Source organism: Anomaloglossus baeobatrachus, chromosome 2, assembly GCF_048569485.1.
Source record: "Anomaloglossus baeobatrachus isolate aAnoBae1 chromosome 2, aAnoBae1.hap1, whole genome shotgun sequence".
Taxonomy (NCBI): Eukaryota; Metazoa; Chordata; class Amphibia; order Anura; family Aromobatidae; genus Anomaloglossus; species Anomaloglossus baeobatrachus.
Window position 1 is genome coordinate 678659468 of NC_134354.1, and position 23085 is coordinate 678682552.

The following is a 23085-nucleotide window of genomic DNA, read 5'->3' on the forward strand; positions in this document are numbered from 1 at the left end:
CAACCCCTTTAAGATATCCCATTAAGGTGTATACTTGTACTGTACTCACATTTCAGATTTTCAACTAATGGATTGCTGGTCCCCTCTAGTCCATGATGAATAAGTGACAAGTTGTCCTTTCTGTATAGTCACGGCTGGAGTGGTTCCAATTTGTCACCTGATTACTTTAAGACATCATAATCTCTTAGTAAGGAGATTACAAGTTTTCGGCCATGTTCAGCAATTTATTATTTTGGTACTTTCTTTAGGGTCAGAGAACATGCACTGACAGCTCTACTCTATGGGTGAGTGAGTTACGTTCCCATAAAAATGTTCACGGTAATTCAATGGATAATTCATGCCCTTAAATGACCATATTGTCATAAGGAAGGAAAAACCAGAAGGTGATTATCCAGCTTAAGTAATATTGCTATCAAATAATATGTTTAAGTAGATAAACTTGCCCTAATCCTTTCTGTTTATATGTTTACGAGATGTCAGCAGGTTTCTGCAATGTAACCTGAAGACAGCATGCTGCAATAGTTAAAACAGAGTCATCAGCCTTGTGTCTGTTATCTCACAGTTTTTTTTTTGTTTACCTGCAAAGTTAGCTTAAGCCTGTTGTCTTTATCATTAGTGGGTCTCAGCAGCACTTGAGCTTTAGTCCAACTCTGTCCCCTTCTGTGATTAGCAGCTTCTGTCTATGGATAAGTACACTGAAAGCCTGGTGTGGGCAGGAGCAGCTCTCCCAGCACTGCTACATGCAAAATCTAAAATCTTTCACTGTGTCAGAATGGCTGCACACAGTAATCTAAGCAATACATTGTTGAACTCAGGGCCTCTTTGCCTACATCATGCTACTCTTAGATGAAGTAGCAAAAACCTGCTGATTCCCTTTAACTGCTTTAGGCTATGTGCGCACAGTGCATTTTTCGCGGCGTTTTTGCGCGTTTTTCGGGTGCATTTTTGGCCTCAAAACTGCATGACTTTGCTTCCCCAGCAAAGTCCATGAGTTTTCATTTTTGCTGTCCGCACACAACTGTTTTTTTAAGCTGCGTTTTTGAGCTTGAAAAAAAAAATGGACATGTCAATTCTTTCCTGCGTTTTTCTGCGTTTTCCCCCCATGCAATGAATTGGGAAAACGCAGCAAAACGCAGAGATCAAAAACGCAGAAAAATGCAGCCAAAAATGCACCAAATCGCTGTAAAAACGCATGCGTTTTTTGATGCGTTTTTTCGACACAGGTGCGTTTTTGTGCGTTTTTAGTGGCCAAAAACGCACAAAAACGCAGCATCAAAAAAACGCAGCGTGCGCACATAGCCTTACACTCCTTCAATGCTCTTTTCTGTGCTGGAAGTTCTATAGTTATATGCCATCTTGATGTGGAAGAAATTGCACCCCTTTCTTTCTTCACCGAGACGTCATCAGGTCATGTAACCAACTAAATTTGAATGATGATACAGAAGAAAAAGCCAATACCTCCCAGAATCTGTTGTCTCATAATAATCCTTTTGATCACTTGATGGGGCCTCAACAAAGAAGTATTGGAGAGCAATTAACTTTGTTACAAGATGACAATGGACTACAGGACTTCTGGCTCACAGAAAAGAAGACTGTAGGGATGAACGCAGTTGATGTTTTTTTAATTACGGGAATTTAGACACATATATTTTATTTTATTTTTTTATTTTTTCAAATTGGACAACCCCTTGGTGAGATCATGCGGTACATATTGTGGCACTCCTTGATGGACCGTTTCGGATCTAAATGGTGAAATTGCGGTACAAGTAATCCTGCATATAATAAGTGTGGTAGGAAAAATTGTCCAATTGGAAGTGGTGAAGTTTAGTTTAAGTCCTCCTTATATTTTAGGTTTTAACTTAAAATTCCTTGTTTTGCAAATTTTTGAGCATCGATTTTCACTATTTATTTTTGTGCTATGTATAGATATAATATATATAGTATTGTTTTTAGGCAATAAACATGTTTGTGTGTTGTGCCGGGAGCTTCCCTTTAATTAGTGGTGAGGAATACACAGATGAAGTTAGAGTGCCACAAATATTTGTGGTAGACAGGCGGCATTTTCTAAAGCACCATTCTTTTAAAGTAAATTGGACTATAATAGCTTTGTGATATCTTCCATGATATTTGTCATGCAAACACAGACACTCAGGTAAAAGGCAATCTTCGCCTGACAGATGGTAAAAGAGGAAGGATCATCACTGACCTTGTAAAGGAAATGCAAAAAGCACAAAAGTAGGGTCTGTAATGAATCAGGCTTGATTTATCTACTCGGAAGCTGTTTTAATTAGATTTTTGTGTTATGTGCATTTTGTAGACTTTTTTGTAAATATTCTCCCTCTCATATACATATATATATAATTTTATATATATATATATATATATATATATATATATATATATATACATATACACATACACACACACATACACACACATACACACGCACACACACGCACACACACAAGAAAATTGCTGCTAATATACTGTACATATGGATTTGCTAAAACAGGAAAAGGAGAACGTTGAGTCATTGGTGTTACCTAAGGGGTATTGTGTGGTGCTTTGTGAGTGGCCCCCCCCCCGTTATTTGTAAGGCAACACCTGTATCATTGGTAGGCAGTGGGGTGGACGGTGAGCATAGATCCCACTGCTGCCATTGATTGCACTATTTGCACTTTTGAGCACTATTATCACTTAAACCGTTTTTTCCTCTCTTTTCAGTGTTTTCTGTGATCTGTGATTAAATATCAATTATTGCACGTAGCCACTTTCTAAAGAGTAATATTCCTAGGGCAAGAGTGCAATTATGAGAGGACAATGGTTTTGCACAATGTGCCTTCAATTTTGAATAAATCCCCAACAGTGTTACCAGCAAAGTACTCCCACACAATCACACCCCAACAGTGTTACCAGCAAAGTACTCCCACACAATCACACCTCCTCCTCCATGCTTCACGGTGGGAACCAGCCATGTCGAGTCCATCTGTTCAGCCTTTCTACAAAGATACAGTGGTTAGATCCAAAGATCTCAAATTTGGACTCATCAGACCAAAGCATAGATTTCCACTGGTCTAATGTCCATTCCTTGTGTTGTTTAGCCCAAACAAGTCTTTTCTGCTTGTTGCCTGTCCTTAGCAGTTGTTTCCTAGCAGCTATTTTACCATGAAGGCCTGCTGCACAAAGTCTCCTCTTAACAGTTGTTCCAGAGATGAGAAGGTGTGTCCAAACTTTTGGTCTGTACTGTATATATATATATATATATATATATGTATATATATATATATATATATATTATATATTTGTATGTATATACACAGCTCTGACAAAAATTAAGAGACCACTGCAATATTGTCAGTTATTCTGATTTTTCTCTTTAGAGGTATATTTTTGAGTAAAATGTAAATTGTTCTTTTATTCTATAAAGTACTGACAACATGTCTCCGAATTTCCAAGCAATACATTTTATATTTGTTTTCTGAAAATGAGAAATGGTCAAAATAACAAAAGAATGCATTGCTTTCATACACCTCAAATAATGTAAAGAAAACAAGTTCATGATCATTTAGAAACAATAATGCTAATGTTTTAACCCAGAAAGAGTTCAGAAATCAATATTTTGTGGAATAACCATGATTTTTAATCACAGCTTTCATGCGTCTTGGCATGCTTTCCACCAGTCTTTCACACTGCTTTTGGGTGACCTTATGCCACTCCTGGCGCAAAAATGTAAGCAGTTCTTCTTTGTTTGATGGCTTGTAACTATCCATATTCCTCTTCATTACATTCCAGAGGTTTTCAATGGTGTTCAAGTCTGGAGATTGGGCTGGCCATAACAGGGTTTTGATGTGGTGGTCCTTCAGCCACACATTGATTGACCTAGCTGTTTGGCATGGTGCATTGTCCTGCTGGAAAACACAGTTCTCAGAGTTGGGGAACATTGCCTGAGCAGAAGGAAGCAACTGTTTTTCCAGGATAACCTTGTATGCGGCTTGATTCATACGTCCTTCACAAAGTTTAGTCTGCCCAATTCCAGCCTTGCTGAAGCATACCCAGATCATCACCAAACCTCCACCAAATTTCACAGTGGGTGCAAGACATTGTGGCTTGTACGCCTCTCCAGGTCTCCATCTAACCATTAGATGACCACGTGTTGGGCAAAGCTGAAAATTAGACTCATCAGAGAAGATTACCTTACTCCAGTCCTCTATGGTCCAATCCTTATGGTCTTTGCTAAACTTCAGCCTGGCTCTCCTTTGCTTCTCATTGATAGAAGGCTTTTTTCTAGCTTTACATGCCTTGAGCCCTGCATCTAGGAGTCTGTTACGAACTGTTCTTGCCGTGCACTTCACCCCAGCTGCCATTTGCCATTTCTTTTTTAGGTCTCTTGATGTCATTCAGCGGTTGCTGACTGACATTCGAATATATCCCAGTCAGTGGAGAGTCGCTTTCACCCTCTGCCAGTCTGTAGCTTTGTTGTCCCCAACGTCTGCTGTTTGACCTTGTTGTAATGGACTGCCGTCTTAGAAATTTTAAGGATGGAGGCAACATGACGCTCATTGTATCCCTCTGCTAGTAAAGTCAGAATTGAGCATTTCTTTTCCTCACTGAAGACTTTTCTTTTCAACTCCTTTGGCATGGTTAAAATTTATTTTTTCATTTCTATTACTTTTGAGATATTACTAGCACTTGCTTTGCCATTCAGCTTGTCCTACAAAATTTGTTTATAGGAATTTTATATCCTATGTATAAGAGCCCAGTCACTACACTTTATTAGAAGACAACTGTTATATCATCTGTATGTAGAGTGGTTTGGGGAGGTAGTTGTGGGTGAGGGATTGACTATGGATGCCTTGGTACGCTCTACGAAATACCCGGTCCTGGCTGGTCGCCTTCTTATAATATATACACACATTTAATTAAAAAAAATATAGATGGGAGCAGGATTGCCAATTTGATGTTTAACTTTTTCTGGAACACTGAATAGAAAATCACGGACAAACAACATTGGAAATCCATAATAAATCCTTATGATTGTAACTGATATGTGTTTACAGCCCATAATTTTGATATGAAGGCATTAATTGTATTCACTGTAAACTGTAAAATGTTAATAATTACTGTTACCTATCATTGGTGCAACCTGTGCGGCTGCATAGGTGCCAAAATGGTAAAGGGGCCACATCTAGCTCTAAAGTATGAGAAATTGTGCATTATGATGAGCTTTTGGGCTGCAAAGTTCCCATATATTGTTTTTGCACAATGACCCTCTTTGTCTGTGTTTGCCAGTGGTCAAAATAATCTGTATAAGTTTCTTCAGCTTCAAAAAAACCAAGACGCCTTAAATTAGTGTTACTGGCAGGGCAAAAAGGTGCCCTATTTTTACGGACCATCCTGGAATTTTTGGATGGTTGGCAACTCAGGATGGGAGTGCTTCTTTAAAGGGAACCTGTCAGATGTAATATGCACCTAGAATCCCGAGCAGTTTTGGGCACATGTTGCTAATCCCTGCCTAACCGTCCCTGTATACACTACCATAAATAAAGAGATCTTTAGAAAAAGTATTTCCAAAGATCTTTTTATCTTATGCTAATGAGCGAGGGGACTAATCCCAAGGGCGTTGCTTGCTTTGCTAGTCAGCCCCATTAGCATGTTAGTATGTTTCTGTGGGCATGCTAACATACTAATGAATACGTATGATCAGAGGATGATCTCATTCACCTCTCCGCTGCCATCACCCCTCGGTGCTGGATTTCGGCTCAGTGCACATGACCCCGGAGTTTGGGTCATGCGCACTATGAAGCCGGGTGTACGCGTCCTGGCTTCAAACTGAAGTAGTGTGCATGATCCAAACTCCGGGGTCATGTGCACTGAGCCGAAATCCAGCGTTTTCGCCGGAGAGATGAGCGACATCATCCTGTGACGCTGCGTATTCATTAGCATGATAGCACACCCCACAGGGAAGGGTTTTAGAAGTAATGAAATATGTCTAAAACAAATGGTCAGTTGGAGCTAGTAGAATCCTTTATAGATTGGACGATGTTGCGGTTTTCTTTAAAACAGGTGAAACATTTTACTCTAAAAATCTTTTACCTTCAAAAATCAATGTATGGCTTTCTAGAACCTCTTAAAATCTGACAATCAATGATGCCCTGTCCTCCAGCATCACCTCTCCATTTTTTTTTATATTTTCAAGTCACAATTGCGCTGTGTAACCAGGATACACATAATATACATCCAACTCCTGTGCTGTTGTGTTGTCTGTAGCCAGATATATTTAGGCCCCTTTCACGTGTCTGTGTTTTCTGGTACGTGGCATCCATACGTGTGACTTTTTTTCACCATTGCCACACAAACCAATTATAGTCTATGGTGCTTCTCACGTGTCTGTTTTTCCCGGCAGCACAGATGATAAGGGCCAATACAAGTCTATAGGTCTGGGAAAAAGACGTACAGCACATGGATGGTATCCGCATGTCATGTGTGTGCTGTCTGTGTGCTGTACGTGTTTAACATTGAAAGTATAGGAGAAGTTTTGAAATGTCATTTTCTAGATCCATACCAGAAAAACATGGATGACACACGGATGACACACGGATGACACACGGATGACACACGTTTCTAAAAAGTACACAGGGATAAGTGATAGTAATGAAAACAGAGGGTCAAAACGACCTTTGCATACATAGGTGTTTTTATATGGACACTAGAAGGGGGGCTATGAGTATGTTTCTGCAGTCTTTTTTTGCAGCAAAAAGCCTAGTGTTTGCAGGAATAACCTGTGTAAAATACACATATTTCTTACGCATTTTTACATACGTTATTTTCTTGTTTACTAAGATGGATGAAAATGCTGCAAAACTGTTAAAAGAATTGACATGTTGCATATTTAAAAAAAAAAAAAAAATAAGGAAAAAATGCATTTTTGAAATCTATTTCACTTTTCTGGTATTGTGAAACGTTCCATTTTGGTTGCCAAAAGAAATGTAGCAAAAAAAAAAAGCACTGTAAAAATTACCACATGTGAACATACCCAAATAGTTTAAAAAACGAGAAAAATAAACTGAACAAAATATCGCATTTCCCTAACATAAAAGTCATACATAGAAATATGTGTGAACAAGCTCGCTGTGATGCTACCACCAGGGGGAGCTGGTACTCAGGCAGAATGTAGTGCTTTTAAGTGTAGTTAGGCTTAAGCCCACAAAAGGTCACTAGCATCCGCGGAAGGATACAATAGAATGGTCGATCAAGCCAAAGGTCAGTGCTGGGAAGTCACATAGGTACAAAGGGGTAAGCGGAGTCGGAGTCAAGTGAGAGCCGAGGGTTGTAAAGCAAGGAGGTATCGTCAGGAGGCGGAGGGGAGCAGAGCCATAGTCAGATAGCAAGCCAGGGTCGGAAACCGAGAGGACAAGTGTAGAGGAGGGAGCGGAAACGGTATAACAAAGCAGAGAGCGGGTTAGATAGACAGGTAGGTAAGACAAGTTGGGAAGGACGGAGGTCAGGGAAAGGAGTACTAGGTAGTGGGCAGGATCAATACAGACTCACAGGAACCAGAAGCGTACGCCGCAGAACAGGAACTATCACTGGCGGCTTACTGAGGACAGCAGCATGGCAGCGTGAGCCCTGGAACGAGGCTCCCCGCACCGGACCTAATGCAGACAGCAGGAAAACAAACACATACAATGGCTCTGCACAAGCAGAGTTAGGCTAAGTTCACATTTCCGTTGTTTTGTATCAGTCACATGCGTCACTTGACGCATGTGACTGATGCGCTGTTCAACGCTGTACAACGGATGACAAAGAACAGAATTCTTTGTCGGATTCCGTTGTGTGCGGGGGGCGGAGTTCGGGGGGGAGGAGCCGAGCGGGGCCGTGGCACTGAGGACGTCAGTGCCGCAGGGACTGCAGGACAGGTGAGTGAGTGTGTGAGTGTGTGAGTGTGTGTATACACATGCTGAATGCGGGAGGGGGCGGAGCCGAGCGGGGGGCGGGGCCAGGCGCTGAGGATGTCAGTGGCAGTGCTGCGGTCTGCATGGCTGGGGACAGGTGAGTGTATGTGTGTGTGTGTGTGTGTGTACACACATGTGCGGAGTGCGGGAGAGGGCGGGGCCGAGCGTGGAAGTGTGTCAGCCTCCCTGCACACGTAATTAGACTAAATATCGGGTAGCAAAGCACCCGATGTTTACCTTGGTTACCCGATATTTACCTTGGTTACGGGCCTACACCGCTTAGCGCTGGCTCCTTGCACCGTAACCAGGGTAAATATCGGGTAACCAACCAAAGCTGGTAACGTGTGCTGGGAGCCAGAGAGCATGCGCAGCGAAATCTGACGGATCGCGCTGCTCAAAAAACGTTACATGCTGCGTTCCTCCGGCCCGGCGGTCAGTCGTTCCACGACTGATCAGTCGGGCGGAGGGTGCAACGCAACATCATCAGTCACAATCCGCTGCTCATACAAGTCTATGGGAGCAACGGAATCCGCTAAACGGATTCCGTTGTTTAAAAGAGCAGTGGATTGTGACTGATACATTTTAGCGGAAATGTGAACTTAGCCTCATACGTGAATCATGACACTCACAGAATAGCAGAGTGTATTGGACGCTGATGAGACTTGGGATGTACATTTTTGGTTTTACAATAACTCTTTTTTTTTTTACTTTACTTTTTACTTTATCCAGACTGCGTCATGTTTTCTGGTAATATAAGGAGATATTTGTGCCTGTATATGTCACACAAGTTAACACTAGTTAACAATCAATTTTACTCGGAAGAACGTCCCCGAGGAGATGAAGCTGTTACACGAGAGGTCTCTTTGCCCTTTTTAGATACAGTAGTCTTTTATTTGCTTTTTCTTTAATATAAAGGAGATTATTTTCTTTTTTTTCTTCAGACCCCACTTCCTGACATTGAATCTCAAGAGGAGTACAGCCAAACTGTGAAGCAGGTAACGCTAAGTACTTTTCTGCACAAAAGCTTCCTCTGTCTCAATAATTGTATTCTGTGAGAATTGGATAGGCCTACAGTACCGACTGATTAATCAACAAATTCCAATGAAAAAAAGTACCGTAGTTAAAAGCAAATCAGCCTATTTTTGATGCCTATTGATTCTAATCTAGTAGTGTAAACCACAAAAAGAGGAATCAAATTTTCCCCGAAAAATTCAGAAAAATTCACAACAAGAAAGTGTGACGCTCCTGGATTATCAGGTCGTCACAGGGTACTGCACAAGCTGCCCTTCCGTGCGGTATTCCACCTTCCTCTTGCTTCTGGGTCCCTATCTTAACAGTGTTGCCTCCAACAGCAAATCAAATCCTAGATACACCCGGCACCACACCCATCAGGCACACCAGTGGACGGCTTGAGTGGAATAGAGTCACCCACCTGGGGGTCAGGGAGGGGAGGTGAGGAGTGTAGCGAGTAGAGAGTGAGAGAGTAGTCAGGGAGGGTGAAAGAGAGGAAGTCGGGAGCGGTGGCTCCTGGGGAAGCTATCTAGGTTGCAGACGGTGGTCTGGGCCTAGAGGAGTCGTACCCACGGTCGCAGATGATTGTGGCAAGGTGCCTTGACCTGTCGAGGAGGACAGCCGGCAGTCCAGTACTGTCACTGGTCGGGGACCGAAGGCACGATGGGGTACACGGACCCTAGGTCGGGGAGTAGCTTCAGGCAACCCAACAATTCACCTAAGGAGAACGGAGCCTTTATGATCTGTTCCCACCCGCTCCAGAATCGGGGCATTAGAACAACAAGGGGGATAGGATATTCCAATCCAAAACAGTCCAGAAAATCCCAAGCGTAAACCCTGAGAGCAAGATCCTACACTTAGCCACAGTGGGGAGCGGGGCCTGTCAAGTTCCATACTACTGGGCCACCACGTTGAAGTTAAACTTAGTGCCAGGAGGCAGGTCATGGATCACCTGGCAACAATGTAGGGGACGGGACCCGGACGAGCTCCCCTCAGCGGCAGCGGTACTTAGAGAATTGGTTTACCCGGTTGTCAGCGTCTGCTTATGAACTGAGTGAGTACGAGAATGACCCCTGGATCCCACGGCACCCCACACCAAGTCCCAGGGCATCCTCCCTACCCATGGAGGGTTACGACAACTTGCTGCCCCACTTTATCACCCCGGGTACTCCCAACGGCAGCGGCGGTACTCCAAAATTACCATACACCATGGGTTGCGTCACAAACTATACATCAACTCCCCTGTAAATACCCTCTTTCATTTGAGTTGCCGCACCACCCCTGGTCCCGAGACCCTCGAGCCACAAGCGAACCCGGATCCGAGCAGCTCGGCTGCTCCCATGGGGGCGGCACAAAAGGGCAACAGTGTTTACCTGCCCAGGGCACAGAATCTAATGCACTGACAGATTGAAGCAAAACCCTTTAATGAAGATGGAGGCAACATGTGCAAAACTGATGGAGTAACCACTCACAAACTGCCAATCCATGGAGGGGGTGATTGCTTAGTATTAAAATTACACACAAAATAGACTTGTGTGGGCTGCTGTTCACACATGTAGGTCCACAGTGTCTGACTTATAGGTTCTGGTTGCATATTGCTCCTGACAGGTTCCCTTTTATCAAATATAGCAAATAAACAACAGATCGGACTCTGACAAGACAGGCAGTCCTGAATTGTCTATGTTAACCCTTTCAGCATACTGGCTTCAGCTTACGCAGCAAAAGCCTGCTGACAGATTCCCTTTAAATATTTGCCATCTAATTTTTAAGATACTGTATATAGAAGTCTTGTAGGGTTTAACTTTGGTGTATCTGTACACAGGCACATAAAACACCTGTAGGTTCTAGTGTATCAGGTCCATAACTGTTAGGCTATTTTCACATAGCCTTTTTCCCTACGTTTGCTGGTCCCGTCGGGGCATTTGGCCGGACCACCCTCCTCCACTCCCTAAAACGTGTTTCGGACGCATGCGCTGACGTGGCCATTGACTATAATGGAGCAGATGGAGTCAGCGAGTGCTCTGTCTTGCACCGTTTTTGCACATATACGTTTTCTGCAGGCGGACATCCGAACGTTGTCAACTACGTTAGAGTGTCCGCCTGCAGAAAACGTATATGTGCAAAAATGGTGCAAGATGGAGCAGATGGAGTCAGCGTGTGCTCTATTATAGTCAATGGCCACATCGGCGCATGCGTCCGAAACATGTTTTGGGGGAGGAGGGTTCAGACAGATGCCTCGATGGGACCAGCAAATGTAGGGAAAAACACATAGTGAAAGGTTTTAAAGCAAAAATTTACAAGAAGCATTCTAAAAACATGTGTCTGTATTCCTAGAATCACAACTACTGTACGAGTTACGTGCTCATATGTGCTGCAGTTAGTTCTCTTTATTGCACAGGCATCCTGTAACAGGATGAGAGAAGCAAAGATCCTACATGGTGGGAGTTGGATAGCATGTGAAGGAAAGTATACTTAGGCTGTTCAGGCATGTTATCCCCCAAGGCTAGAAGCCACACCTGTTTTAAACACAAGGCGTCTCATACTGTGTAGAGATACAGTATATAACTATCAGCAATAAAATTTAAACCACTTGTCTAATATTAGGAAGTTCCCCATTAAGCCTCTAAAACAGCTTTGACCCATCAACTCCATACGACCTCCGAAGATGTCATGTGGAATTTAGCACATTAGCAGTTTATGGCTATGGTGCGTTAGCACGGATCCAGCAGCAATCCATTGGCAAAAAGTTGTGCAGACGCAACTTTATGTCCATTGTTAAATAACCAACGTCAGATCCGTTTTTTTTAACCTTGGAGTCTATGGAATACGGATCCATTAATGGATTGCTGTTTAGCCATCCATTTTTATTGCATTTGTAAAGGATCTATTTTTTGGTTACTGGATCAGTATCAAATAGAAGATAAATAGCAATCCATTAACGGATCCATTTTCCATAGACTCCAATTTTAATAGTAACGGATCTAGGTGACATCAGTTATTTAAAAACGGACAAAAAAGTTCTGTCTGCAAAACTTTTTTGTCAACGGTTTCCTGCTGAATCCATCCTAACGGATGATCAGTGGACATGTGAACATAGCCTAAAGGCTACTTTACACACTGCGATATCGGTCCCGATATCGCTAGTGTGGGTACCCGCCCCCATCTGTTGCGCGACGCGGGCACATCACTGCCCGTGCCGCACAACATCGCCCAGAGCCGTCACACATACTTACCTGTCCGGCGACGTCGCTGTCACCGGTGAACCACCTCCTTTCTAAGGGGGCGGTCCGTGCGGCGTCACAGCGACGTCACTGAAGCGTCACTGAACCGCCGCCCAATAGTAACGGAGGGGCGGAGATGAGCGGGACGTAACATCCCGCCCACCTCCTTCCTTCCGCATAGCAGCCGGGAGGCAGGTAAGGGGAGCTTCCTCGTTCCTGCGGTGTCACACGCAGCGATGTGTGCTGCCTCAGGAATGAGGAACAACTTCGTTACTGCTGCAGTAACGATTTTTAAGAATGGACCCCCATGTCGCCGATTAGCGATTTTGCACATTTTTGCAACGATGCAAAATCGCTTATCGGTGTCACAAGCAACGGCATCGCTAATGCGGCCGGATGTGCGTCACAAATTCCGTGACCCAACGACTCCGCATTAGCGATGTCGCAGCGTATAAAGCCCCCTTAAGGGCACCTGCAGATGAGCGTATGGCATCTGATGTGAGAGAATCGGATGCTACATGCCAATGACACTCAGCCCAGTCTCTGCCGCGAGCGTGATCCGAGAGTTATTCACTGTGTTCTGATGCTGTGATTGGACCACAAATGCGGAAAAAAGGGAGAGATTCATTTCTCCATCTTCTCTGTCCCAGCATATATGGCACTGCACTTGGATGTCATCAGTGCAGTCCGATGTTTCACAAGCACCCACAGACTTGTATGAGTGCGAGTGATGCAAGAATCGCCGGTAACCACAGCATGCTGCGATTTTTTCCTCACTCTGGATCGGTCTGAGAAAAAACTTGCAGATTGGAACTGTCCCGGAATGTGATTTTTTTTATTGCATTTCACTCATCCTATTTATACCCTCATGTGCAAGAGGCCTAAGAAGATGGAGTTAGGGGGGCTTAACACACTACGATATCGTTAATGTTTTATCGTCAGGGTCACGTTGTTAGTGACGCACATCTGGCGTCATTAACGATATCTCAGCGAGTGACACTTATGTGCGATCTAAAATGATCGCAAAAGCGGCCAAAATCGTTTGCCGCGGAGAGGTCGTCCTAAAACAAAAAATCGTTTACCTCTCATTAGCGATGTTGTTCGTCGTTCCTGCGGCAGGACATATCACTGTGTGTGACACCGCAGGAGCGAGGAACATCTCCTTACCTGCCTCCACCGGCTATGCGGAAGGAGGGAGGTGGGCGGGATGTTCCGTTCCGCTCATCTCCGCCCCTCCGCTTCTATTGGCCGCCTGCCGTGTCACGTCGCTGTGACGCCGCACAACCCGCCCCCTTAGAAAGGAGGCGGATCGCCGGCCAGAGCGACGCCGCAGAGCAGGTAAGCTGTATGACGGGGGTGCGCGATTTTGTGCGCGATGGGCAGCGATATGCCTGTGTCGCACAAACGATGGAGGCGCGATATCGGTACTGATATCTCTATCGTGTAAAGCCCCCTTTAGTGTATAACAGAGCTCAGCAAATGAACATCGCCATCTGCTGGAGAAAGAGTATGAGAAATGTGTGAATGTATTAAAAAAAAAAAAATGTTCCTGTGCTGAGATAATCTTATATGTGCCTCTGCTATGTATGTACTGTGTAATGGCCGTGTCTGACCGTACAGGGACATGTTCTGATCATACCACAGCTCCTGGGCAGGGGTGGACACAAAAAAAGAATATATAGACATTACACAGGATTGTAAATAATTTTTTTTGAGACATTTTTTTAAAAACAGGAAGGAAAAAGTTTCACCTCACAAAAAGAATCAGCTGTGATCCCGTGCTATGCTATCTATATACTATTTTTGTGTCCTCCCGTGCCCAGTAGCTGTGGTATGATCAAACCATGTCCCTGTGCGGTCAGACACGGCCATTACACAGTACACAGCAGGGACACATATATAAGATTATCTCACCACAAGAACATTTTTATTAAACACATCCAATTGTGGAAATTATTATTATTCCAAGATCTATTGATTGAAATGAATTATAAAATGAATTCTGTTTGTGGGGAGACCCTTTTATGGTTGTATTTCCATGATACATTCGCAATCCTTTTTTGATGAGATTTTCCAACAATTAGTGGTAGAAATGCGGCGATTTTATAGCATTTCTGGAAAATGCCAGGTAAGTATCATCTTTATTAGTATCAGTCTCCGTCATTATGTTGTAAATACCTTGTGTGCTTTCAACAGAACTCTGAGTATGTATTTACTGCATAGCGATACCATTAATCAATCCTGTAGATTATATCTTCGGTCTTTGTAATGTGGCCTGGCATGTCTTGATGACGTTATACCCTTTTGTTCCTCTAGGTGGTGTCACACAAAGTTTGGAGAGCCGCAAAAGTCCTGCGTACCTACGTTTTTGCCATGTCACCATCATTGATGCGTGATAGAAAACACCATTTTCGGAATCACAGGTACAGTCTTTATACCCTGAAATTACAGACATTTTTCCTTTACTATTGTATCATTTGTTTTTGTTTCCTATTTGTTTCTTATGGCTTATTTAAAGCCAACATATTTCGCTGTGCTGTATGGCCATTAGCAGCCATTCTCTCATGCCTGCATGGAGCCCTTCATACACTAAAGGCCACTTTACACGCAGCGACATTGCAAACGAGATGTCGTTGGGGTCACGGCCTTGTTACCGACGTCGTTGCATGTAACACGTATGAACGACCGTTAACGATCAAAAATACTCACCACATCGCTGATCGTTGTCCGGTCGTTCTATTGCCGATTGTCGTTGCTGCTTTGGACTCTGGTCGTTCCTGCGGCAGCACACATCGCTATGTGTGACACCGCATGAACGAGGAACTACATCGTACCTGTGGCCGCCGGCAATGAGGAAGGAAAGAGGTGGGTGGGATATTCTGCCCGCTCATCTCCACCCCTCCGCTTCTTTTGGCCACCTGCCGTGTGACGTCGCTGTGACGCTCAGTCATAGGCAAGCTGGCAAGAGTTAACCTCTGCTATCCTGCGTGATAGTCTCTTGGGATCACTTGTTGTAAGGAAGCATATCATATCTTCTCCTCTCCTACTTAGGTTGGAGGAGATCTTCCACCCACGCCGACTATAGTTTTTGCTGTATTGGTCTGTCTGCTGTAGTGTCCCAGAGTAGCCTGTGCTTGGCGTTGTTGTGGAGTTTACCCGTTGTCTTATTGTTTCCACCCTGCTCTTGTTTTTGCTGCTAATCTCTTGTTGTCTTAGGCTAAGTTCACATTTCCGTTGTTTTGCATCAGTCACATGCGTCGCTTGACGCATGTGACTGATGCACTGTACAACGGATGACAAAGAACAGAATTCTTTGTCGGACTCCGTTGTGTGCGGGGGGCAGAGGGCGAGGGGGCGGAGTTCGGGGTGCGTGGAGCCGAGCGGGGCTGTGGCACTGAGGACGTCAGTGCCGCGGGGACTGCAGGGCTGGGGACAGGTGAGTGTGTGTATGTGTGTGTGAGTACATGCTGAGTGCGGGAGGGGGCGGAGCCGAGCGGGGAAGTGTCAGGCTCCCTGCACAGCCAGGGTAAATATCGGGTATAAGCAAAGCACTTTTTGCTTGGTTACCCGATATTTATCTTGGTTACCAGCATACACCGCTTAGCGCTGGCTCCCTGCACGCGTAACCACTGTAAATATTGGGTAACTAACCAAAGCGCATTGCTTGGTAACCCGATGTGTATCCTGGTTATGGGTGCAGGGAGCCAGAGAGTGCATGTGCATCGAAATCCTATGGATCGCGCTGCTCAAAAACGTTACCTGCTGCGTTCCTCCCACCCGGCGGTCAGTTGTTCCATGACTGATCAGTCGGGCGGAGGGTGCAACGCAGCATCATCAGTCACAATCCGCCGCTCATACATGTCTATGGGAACAACGGAATCCGCCAAACGGATTCCGTTGTTTACCAGAGCAGCGGATTGTGACTAATACAATTTAACGGAAGTGTGAACCTAGCCTTATACCTCTGTGAGTGTGTGCTGTGTGATATGGTTTTTATTTCCCGAGTTTATCTATTTCTGTGGGTTAAATCACAATCCTGTCCTGGCCCCCCTGGGGATATAAGGTCAGCACTGGTGAGGAGCAGGGCAAGGAAGGATACCCCTAATATGGGGATGTTTGAGTATCTCTGACAATAGGGATAGCATAGGACTCCGTAGTCTGAGAGTCAGCTTAGTGGCCCTGGTTTCTCACTACCCCCATAGTCCCACGTGATACTAACATGGATCTGATATAGCATACCCTGCATGTTACATTGAACCTTGATTTGTGTATGTATTTCTGAAACTGACAAAGAAACAGGTTTTCAAAATCTGATCATCACTTATTAAACAGATACTTGTCCTTCTAGCATTCTTCCTTCTTAGCATTCACGAGGGTCCCGCAGGTCTGACCCACACTTACCATAATTTGATGGCACATCCCATTGATGTGCTGTCAATTTAAAAGATAGGAGGGAATACCCTGTTCATTAAATTTTATAGTTTAAATATTGTTTTATTCAGGTATTAAGTATTCACTTACATATAATAATATTTATTCACTTATATAGTACTATTAATTCCATAGCACTTTACATACATTGGCAACACTGTCCCCATTGGGACTCACAATCTAAATTCCCTATCAATATGTCTTTGGAGTGTGGGAGGAAACCGGAGAACCTGGAGAAAACCCACACAAACATGGGGAGAACATACAAACTCCTTGCAGATGTTGTCCTTGGTGGGATTTGAACCCAGGACCCTAGTTCTGCAAGGTTGCAATGCTAACCACTGAGCCACCCAAGTTTATATTCATAAGCACATAATATCATATAGTTCACATTCATATGCAATATTTTATATGGTAATGGGTAATATATCCATTTTGAGTGAATAGGGGTTGATCTGCAGTACCTTGCTATGGCCACTATGCTATGATGGCGCAGTACCGCTCTGTTCTACAATTGATCAAATCTGGCTGCGTGGCACAGGAACAAAATTCCTACTCCAGTCCTATATTAGTGACTGTCAAACTCCAAAATGCTGTGACAAGTAAATTATTACAGAGTCTCTCATACAGTATATAATAAATTAAATGAAATTCGTTGTTACACACTAAAATGTGAAAATATCCCAAGATTGAAGATGTTGATAATAATGTTGCCTATTTGTTATCAGTATTTGTAACCATATTTTCATAATCAAGGTTGCATGTGATGGACCTAGGTCTTTTTTCAACCTATGTAACTATGTAAAGTTCATGTAATTCAACTTTTAACCCTATCAGTAATTTATAATATAGGTCAGGTTTATATCATTAGATTTTTTTTTGTGTAAAGGGCTCCATCTAGTGGCTAAGAAGTGCATAGGTCATATTCTCATAACCACCTAATGCTTAGATTGATGAAGTTTTTCCAAGTGTTTTTCCGCTTACATACTAATTTGAAGAACTCCGAGTTACCTGGATGGAAACAGTAAACTCAGGTATTCTCTGGCCTATATAAGAATTATAATAAAATGCTCATATAAAACTAATAGTTTATTATACTGATTAAAAATATGTATTTTTGAGAGATATGGAATATGAGAAATAATCTGAACAAAAGTGTATTTAAAAAAATATTAATTGACAAATAAACAGGAATAAATTTGAAAAAAAAAAGAGTGATAAAAATTGAAAAGGGTAAAAAAGAAAAATGGAAATAAAAACATGTATATCTTTTTAAATATTCTTTCAGGTTATTTCACAGATTCCATTCAATATATATATACTAATACCTAGTTTATTTAATAATGATTAAAAATTCTTATATAGACCAGAGAATACCTGAGTTTACTGTTTCCTATTTATATGTAAATGTTGTGGGTGGATTTTGCATGGCTATTTAATGCAATTCCATTGCTGCTCAGGACTGCATTGATGAAGGATGGCGCCTTCGAAAAACTCTTTAGTTTTTGACAGCCTCAGGACTCCGTACCCAAAGACAAGTGACATCACCCATTTCTTCAATACGCACCTCGTGGTTTCTATGGATGCAAGTAAAACAATGGCGTAATTTTTTGTGGGTTTAATGCAGAGAAAAAAAGGCACCTCCGTGTGCCTTGAAACAAATTTTACTCCAGTTAGTGACTGGAGTAGGATTTCTGGTGTAAGGCATCAGGAATTAAAGAAGCTCATCAGGAATTAGACAAACTGTGACATCACGCCCCCGCTTTGCCCCTGTTCAGCCCCTGAGCTTCCCATTTTACTGAAGCTGAGTGAAATGGGGGTGAAAATGCCAAAAGCCAAAATTTCTTTTTTGCGCAATTCAGTGTTGCGAAAATATTTCAGACTTTTCACAGCTATTTATTGTCATAATCACATTTAATTAATCCCTTTACCCCTGGCCGATTTTCTGTTTTTCCCCTTCTTCCGTGAGCGGTAACTTTTTTATTTTTCCGTCAATCTTGCCATGTGAGGGCTTGTTTTTTGCAGGATGAGTTGTACTTTTAAGTGAAACCATTCGTTTTACCATATAGTTTGCTGGAAAATGGCAAAAAATTTCCAAGTGGATAAAAATTGCAAAAAAAAGTGCAATTTGAATTTGTAGACACCAAACATGTATAGGTTTACTTTTATCTAAGAGGTTAAAAAAAATCAGAAATGTGTCCAAAAAAAGTGGCACATTTTTTGCTCCATTTTCCGTGACCCATAGCATTCTCATATTTTGGGAAATATGGCTGTGTCGGCTTATTTTTCCGTCTTGAGCTGACATTTTTAATGGTATAATTACAATTATAATTTTGCGCAGCTGGTATATTTTGATCGCCTGGTATTTCATTTTGCGCAAAATTTCTGGCTACCAAAAAACGTAATTTTGGCGCTTGGATTTTTTTTGCTGCTACATTGTTTACCGATCAGATTTATTGATTTTATATTTTGATAGATCGGGCATTTCTGAACGCGGCAATACCAAATGTGTATTTTTAAACATTTTTTAACCTTTTAATTTTGACTTGAACTTTTATTTTATTTATTTTTTAAAACTTTTTTTTTTAACTTTTTTTATTTTACTAGTCCCCCTATGGGACTATAAGGATCAGCAGTCTGATCGCTGGTGGTTCATTTCTGTTGATCACAGCTAAACAACTGAGATCAGCAGAAATCCTGACCTCTTGTATCCTGCAGCACTCAACTGCCTGTTACAGGAGGTGAGTCATGTGAGATACAGGAGTCATTACATGACCCTGTGCTATATGACAACCATCGGCTTTCAGTGGTCACGTCACAGCGCCACCAATGGGGCCGAGTAAGTGAAGATTTACCGCGACCGACATTTAAATGGTGCTGTGACATTTTGACAGCGCCATTTAAGAGGTTAACAATCACGGGTGGAACGCGGATCCACTCATGCCTGCGAGGCACATGTCAGCTGTACAAATCAGTTGACATGTGCGCAGATCACTGCCAGCTGCCGGCAGAAGCCGACGGGGATTACACTGTGGTGGTGTAGGACGTAATTTTCCTGTCCGCGGTCGTTAAGGGGTTAATGATCGGGGTTTCTGTGTGTACTGTACATATGTGTATACTCTATATATATATGTACGCTATCTATAAATGGGTGTATAATGTGTTAACATGTCTATATTCTATATATGTGTGCGTGAGTATGAATATAAATGTGTGTGCATATGCTGGTGGGGCCAAGACACAAGGGACACTCCAGGGCCATTCACTGTCAGTGTTCGCCCCCGTATCAGACTATAGATATGATTCTTTGCTGTTCATCAGGTTTTTGGTAATTGTACAATGTTAATGTGTTGTTCCTTTGTTTGTTTTTTTTTAACTCAGATGGCACTTGTCTTTCCTAAAAAATAATCTTGTAATTTTTTATCCACAGGCAGTGCTGTTCAGGAAAAGAGCTTGTGGACTGGTTAATAGGTATTAGCCCAGGTCCGCAGTCACGCAGCCAAGCTGTAGGAATATGGCAGGTGCTGGTGGATGAGGGAGCTCTGGTACATGGTAAGTAGTGCCATCAAATCCTCTGGTGCCTCCATCTTTTTAAGATTAGTGGGTAATCTTTCACCCATACATCACATATAAAAAAATCCATCTTTTTGTTGTTACAGTAAGACAAGAACCAAATTTCCAAGACAAGGATTCCCAGTTTTACAGGTTCTGTAAAGAAGACCTGCCTGTAGAGACGTCTGCCAGTGATAAAGATACTGAGGACGAGCTGCAGGAATCTCTGGTGTTTCTTGCACAGCTTGGACCTGCAGCTTTACTTACAATGATTCTTCGCAAACCGTAAGTTTAATGTTCAGATGGAAAAGTATTGCTGACCCTTATTGTATAGCAGATGCAGATCTCACTGATAGGGCCTGAATCTATTATGAGAATGGGGACCCATTGCACACTGCTGACATTGGAGAGGGGGTCAGAGTTCCTATACAGATAATTGGGAATTCCGACCAGCTATGACAGTGGCGCACGTTACGTCCGGACCCCGTTATCGAAATAGATGCAGGCCCCATTGGTGGAATCTTCATCTAGTATACATATGTGGCATATCCTGTCTAAATGCTATACATTAATGAGAAGAGAAAAGCTCTTTAATGAAATGACATTTTTGCAAGATACTTTTTTTTATTATCTTTATTTTTAATGGGTAAAAGGGGGATAATTTTAACTTTTATGGGTTTTTTCATATTTATTTTAAAACATTTCTTTTTAATTTTTACTTGTTCTTAATACTCCTCTTATGGGACTTGAAGCTGTTATCAGTTGATTGCTTGTGCTATATATACAGTTATATATACAGCAATATCACAGTATCGCTGCATATATTGAAAATCGGTCTCCTTTTAAGCCTGGCTACAGGCAGGGTCTCCAAGAAGCAATGCTACGAAAAGCACAGGCCCCCTGTTGTCTTAGCAATCCATCGGCGACTCTCGATGAGGTCACGATGATGTCCCTCCTATGCCAGCGTGTGTTAAATGCTGCTGTCAGTTTGACAGTGGGATTTAACAGGTTAACAAACACAGCGGAGATCTGCTCCATACACGATTGTTAAGCCCGCTTTACACGCTGCCATGTATCTTACAATGTGTCGGCGGGGTCACGTCGTAAGTGACGCACATCCGGCATTGTAAGGTACATTGCAGGGTGTGACAGCTATGTGCGATTGCGATTGAACGAAAATCCGTTCATCGCATACACATCGTACCTTTCTCTAACATTGAACGGCAGGTTGTTCAATGTTCCCGAGGTAGCACACATCACAGTGTGTGACACCCCAGGAACGATAAACACATCTTACCTGCGTCCTGCAGCTCCCGCCGGCTATGCGGAAAGAAGGAGGTGGGCGGGATGTTTACGTCATCTCCGCCCTTCCGCTTCTATTGGCCGGCTGCCGCGTGACATCGATGTGACGCCGAATGTCCCATCCTCTCCAGGAAGTGGACGTTCGCCGCCCACAGCAAGGTCGTATGGACGAGTAAGTACGTGTGACGGGGGTTAATCGTTTGTGCGGCACGTTCAACAAATTGAACGTGCCGCACATACGATGGGGCCGTTGCAAATCGCATACGATATCGTATGCGAAAATGCAACGTGTAAAGCAGGCTTTAGAGGCAGGTCCAGGCTGTAACACATAACCATTACCTGCTGAGTATGTGGTGAGCTCATCCCATAATTCCGCTCCATACATCCACTACCGACTTGTGCCCTACAATTACGGGGGATGTCGTGAAGGGGTAAAAACAATGTTTTACTTCATTGAAAGAGTCACCTGTGATCCCATGCTGTCCAGTCTGTATATTCTTTTTTGTGTTCAGCCCTGCCCAGGAGCTGTGGTATCAACAGACCATATCCCTGTACGGTCAGACACGGCCATTACACAGTACACAGCAAGGGCATATATATAAGATTATCTCAGCACAGGAACATTTTTTTTAAGCACATCCAATTGTTGAAATTATTTTTATCCCAAGATTTATTGTATCCCCCTCCTCTACCTGTCTTTATGTGTCTTTATATACTATTTTACAATGTACAGCTATGACGATCAATGTTTAAATAGGTACAAACAAATCCTGAAAAATACCAATACATTTATTATTGGTGACTGTCAAAGCTCTGGAATATTTGATGGCATGAATATATCTGAAGATTAAACTATATGTCATAACAATATGTAAATCTCGACAGAAACCTGATGGACTGAAGTTTTTGTATATCTAATATGTAATTTCTGGATTTTTTTACTGACTCTAGTCCTTATCAGCGCACTGAAGAAGAACTTGAGGTCATATTTGAAGAATTACTCCATATAAAGGCAGTTTCACATCTTTCTAACTCAGTAAGTATTCAACGTGCTTTCACAAAATTTACTGAATTTAAATAGTTATTAAATCTGTTGGCCCATCCATCATTGCACCGCAATATCACTGCCACTGCACAAGGCATTAGAAACAAGCGCATGTGTACAGTAGCACCAAGTGGTAGTTGTCGGCGAGATCTGCGTCTTCTGCACCCCGGCACGCTGCATAAAAGATGGGGTCCTGGTTGGGTGTATGAACCTGTGTCATGAGAGTAGTACACCCATGCAGCCTGCATGCTTCTATTGACCTCGGCTAGATGTTTCCTCAGTCACTGAAGGAAACCACTGGTTCTTAAGAACAGTCTTTTACTTAACATCAGTATGGCAACAACTATGTGTCGGGGGCGGGGGCCAACTTCCCCGTCACGGGGGCTGCTCGGGGGAGATCGCGCTCGAATCCGGTGCCTTCTCCTCGGTGGCTCGAGCGGGCTGGACCCGGGGCTCGAGCAGCGCTCCTCGCCCTCGAGTGAAAAGGGGGAGTTGGATTTTTGGGAGATATATATATAGAGTTCGCGACGCCATCCACGGGTTGTGGTGATGGTGGGCACCACCGCTGCTG

General features: G+C 43.1%; 1 protein-coding gene across 2 annotated transcripts in view; it reads left to right on the forward strand.

Moving 5' to 3' along the window:
- RAPGEF3 (Rap guanine nucleotide exchange factor 3) overlaps positions 1-23085 on the forward strand; it is a 116739-nt gene that overhangs the window by 45506 nt on the left and 48148 nt on the right. For both annotated transcript variants that reach the window (XM_075337162.1, XM_075337163.1), the window contains exons 2-6: positions 8894-8947; positions 14501-14607; positions 20046-20167; positions 20275-20452; positions 22421-22505. In XM_075337162.1, the coding sequence (XP_075193277.1) occupies positions 8894-8947; positions 14501-14607; positions 20046-20167; positions 20275-20452; positions 22421-22505 (546 nt within the window). The remainder of the gene's footprint in view (positions 1-8893; positions 8948-14500; positions 14608-20045; positions 20168-20274; positions 20453-22420; positions 22506-23085) is intronic.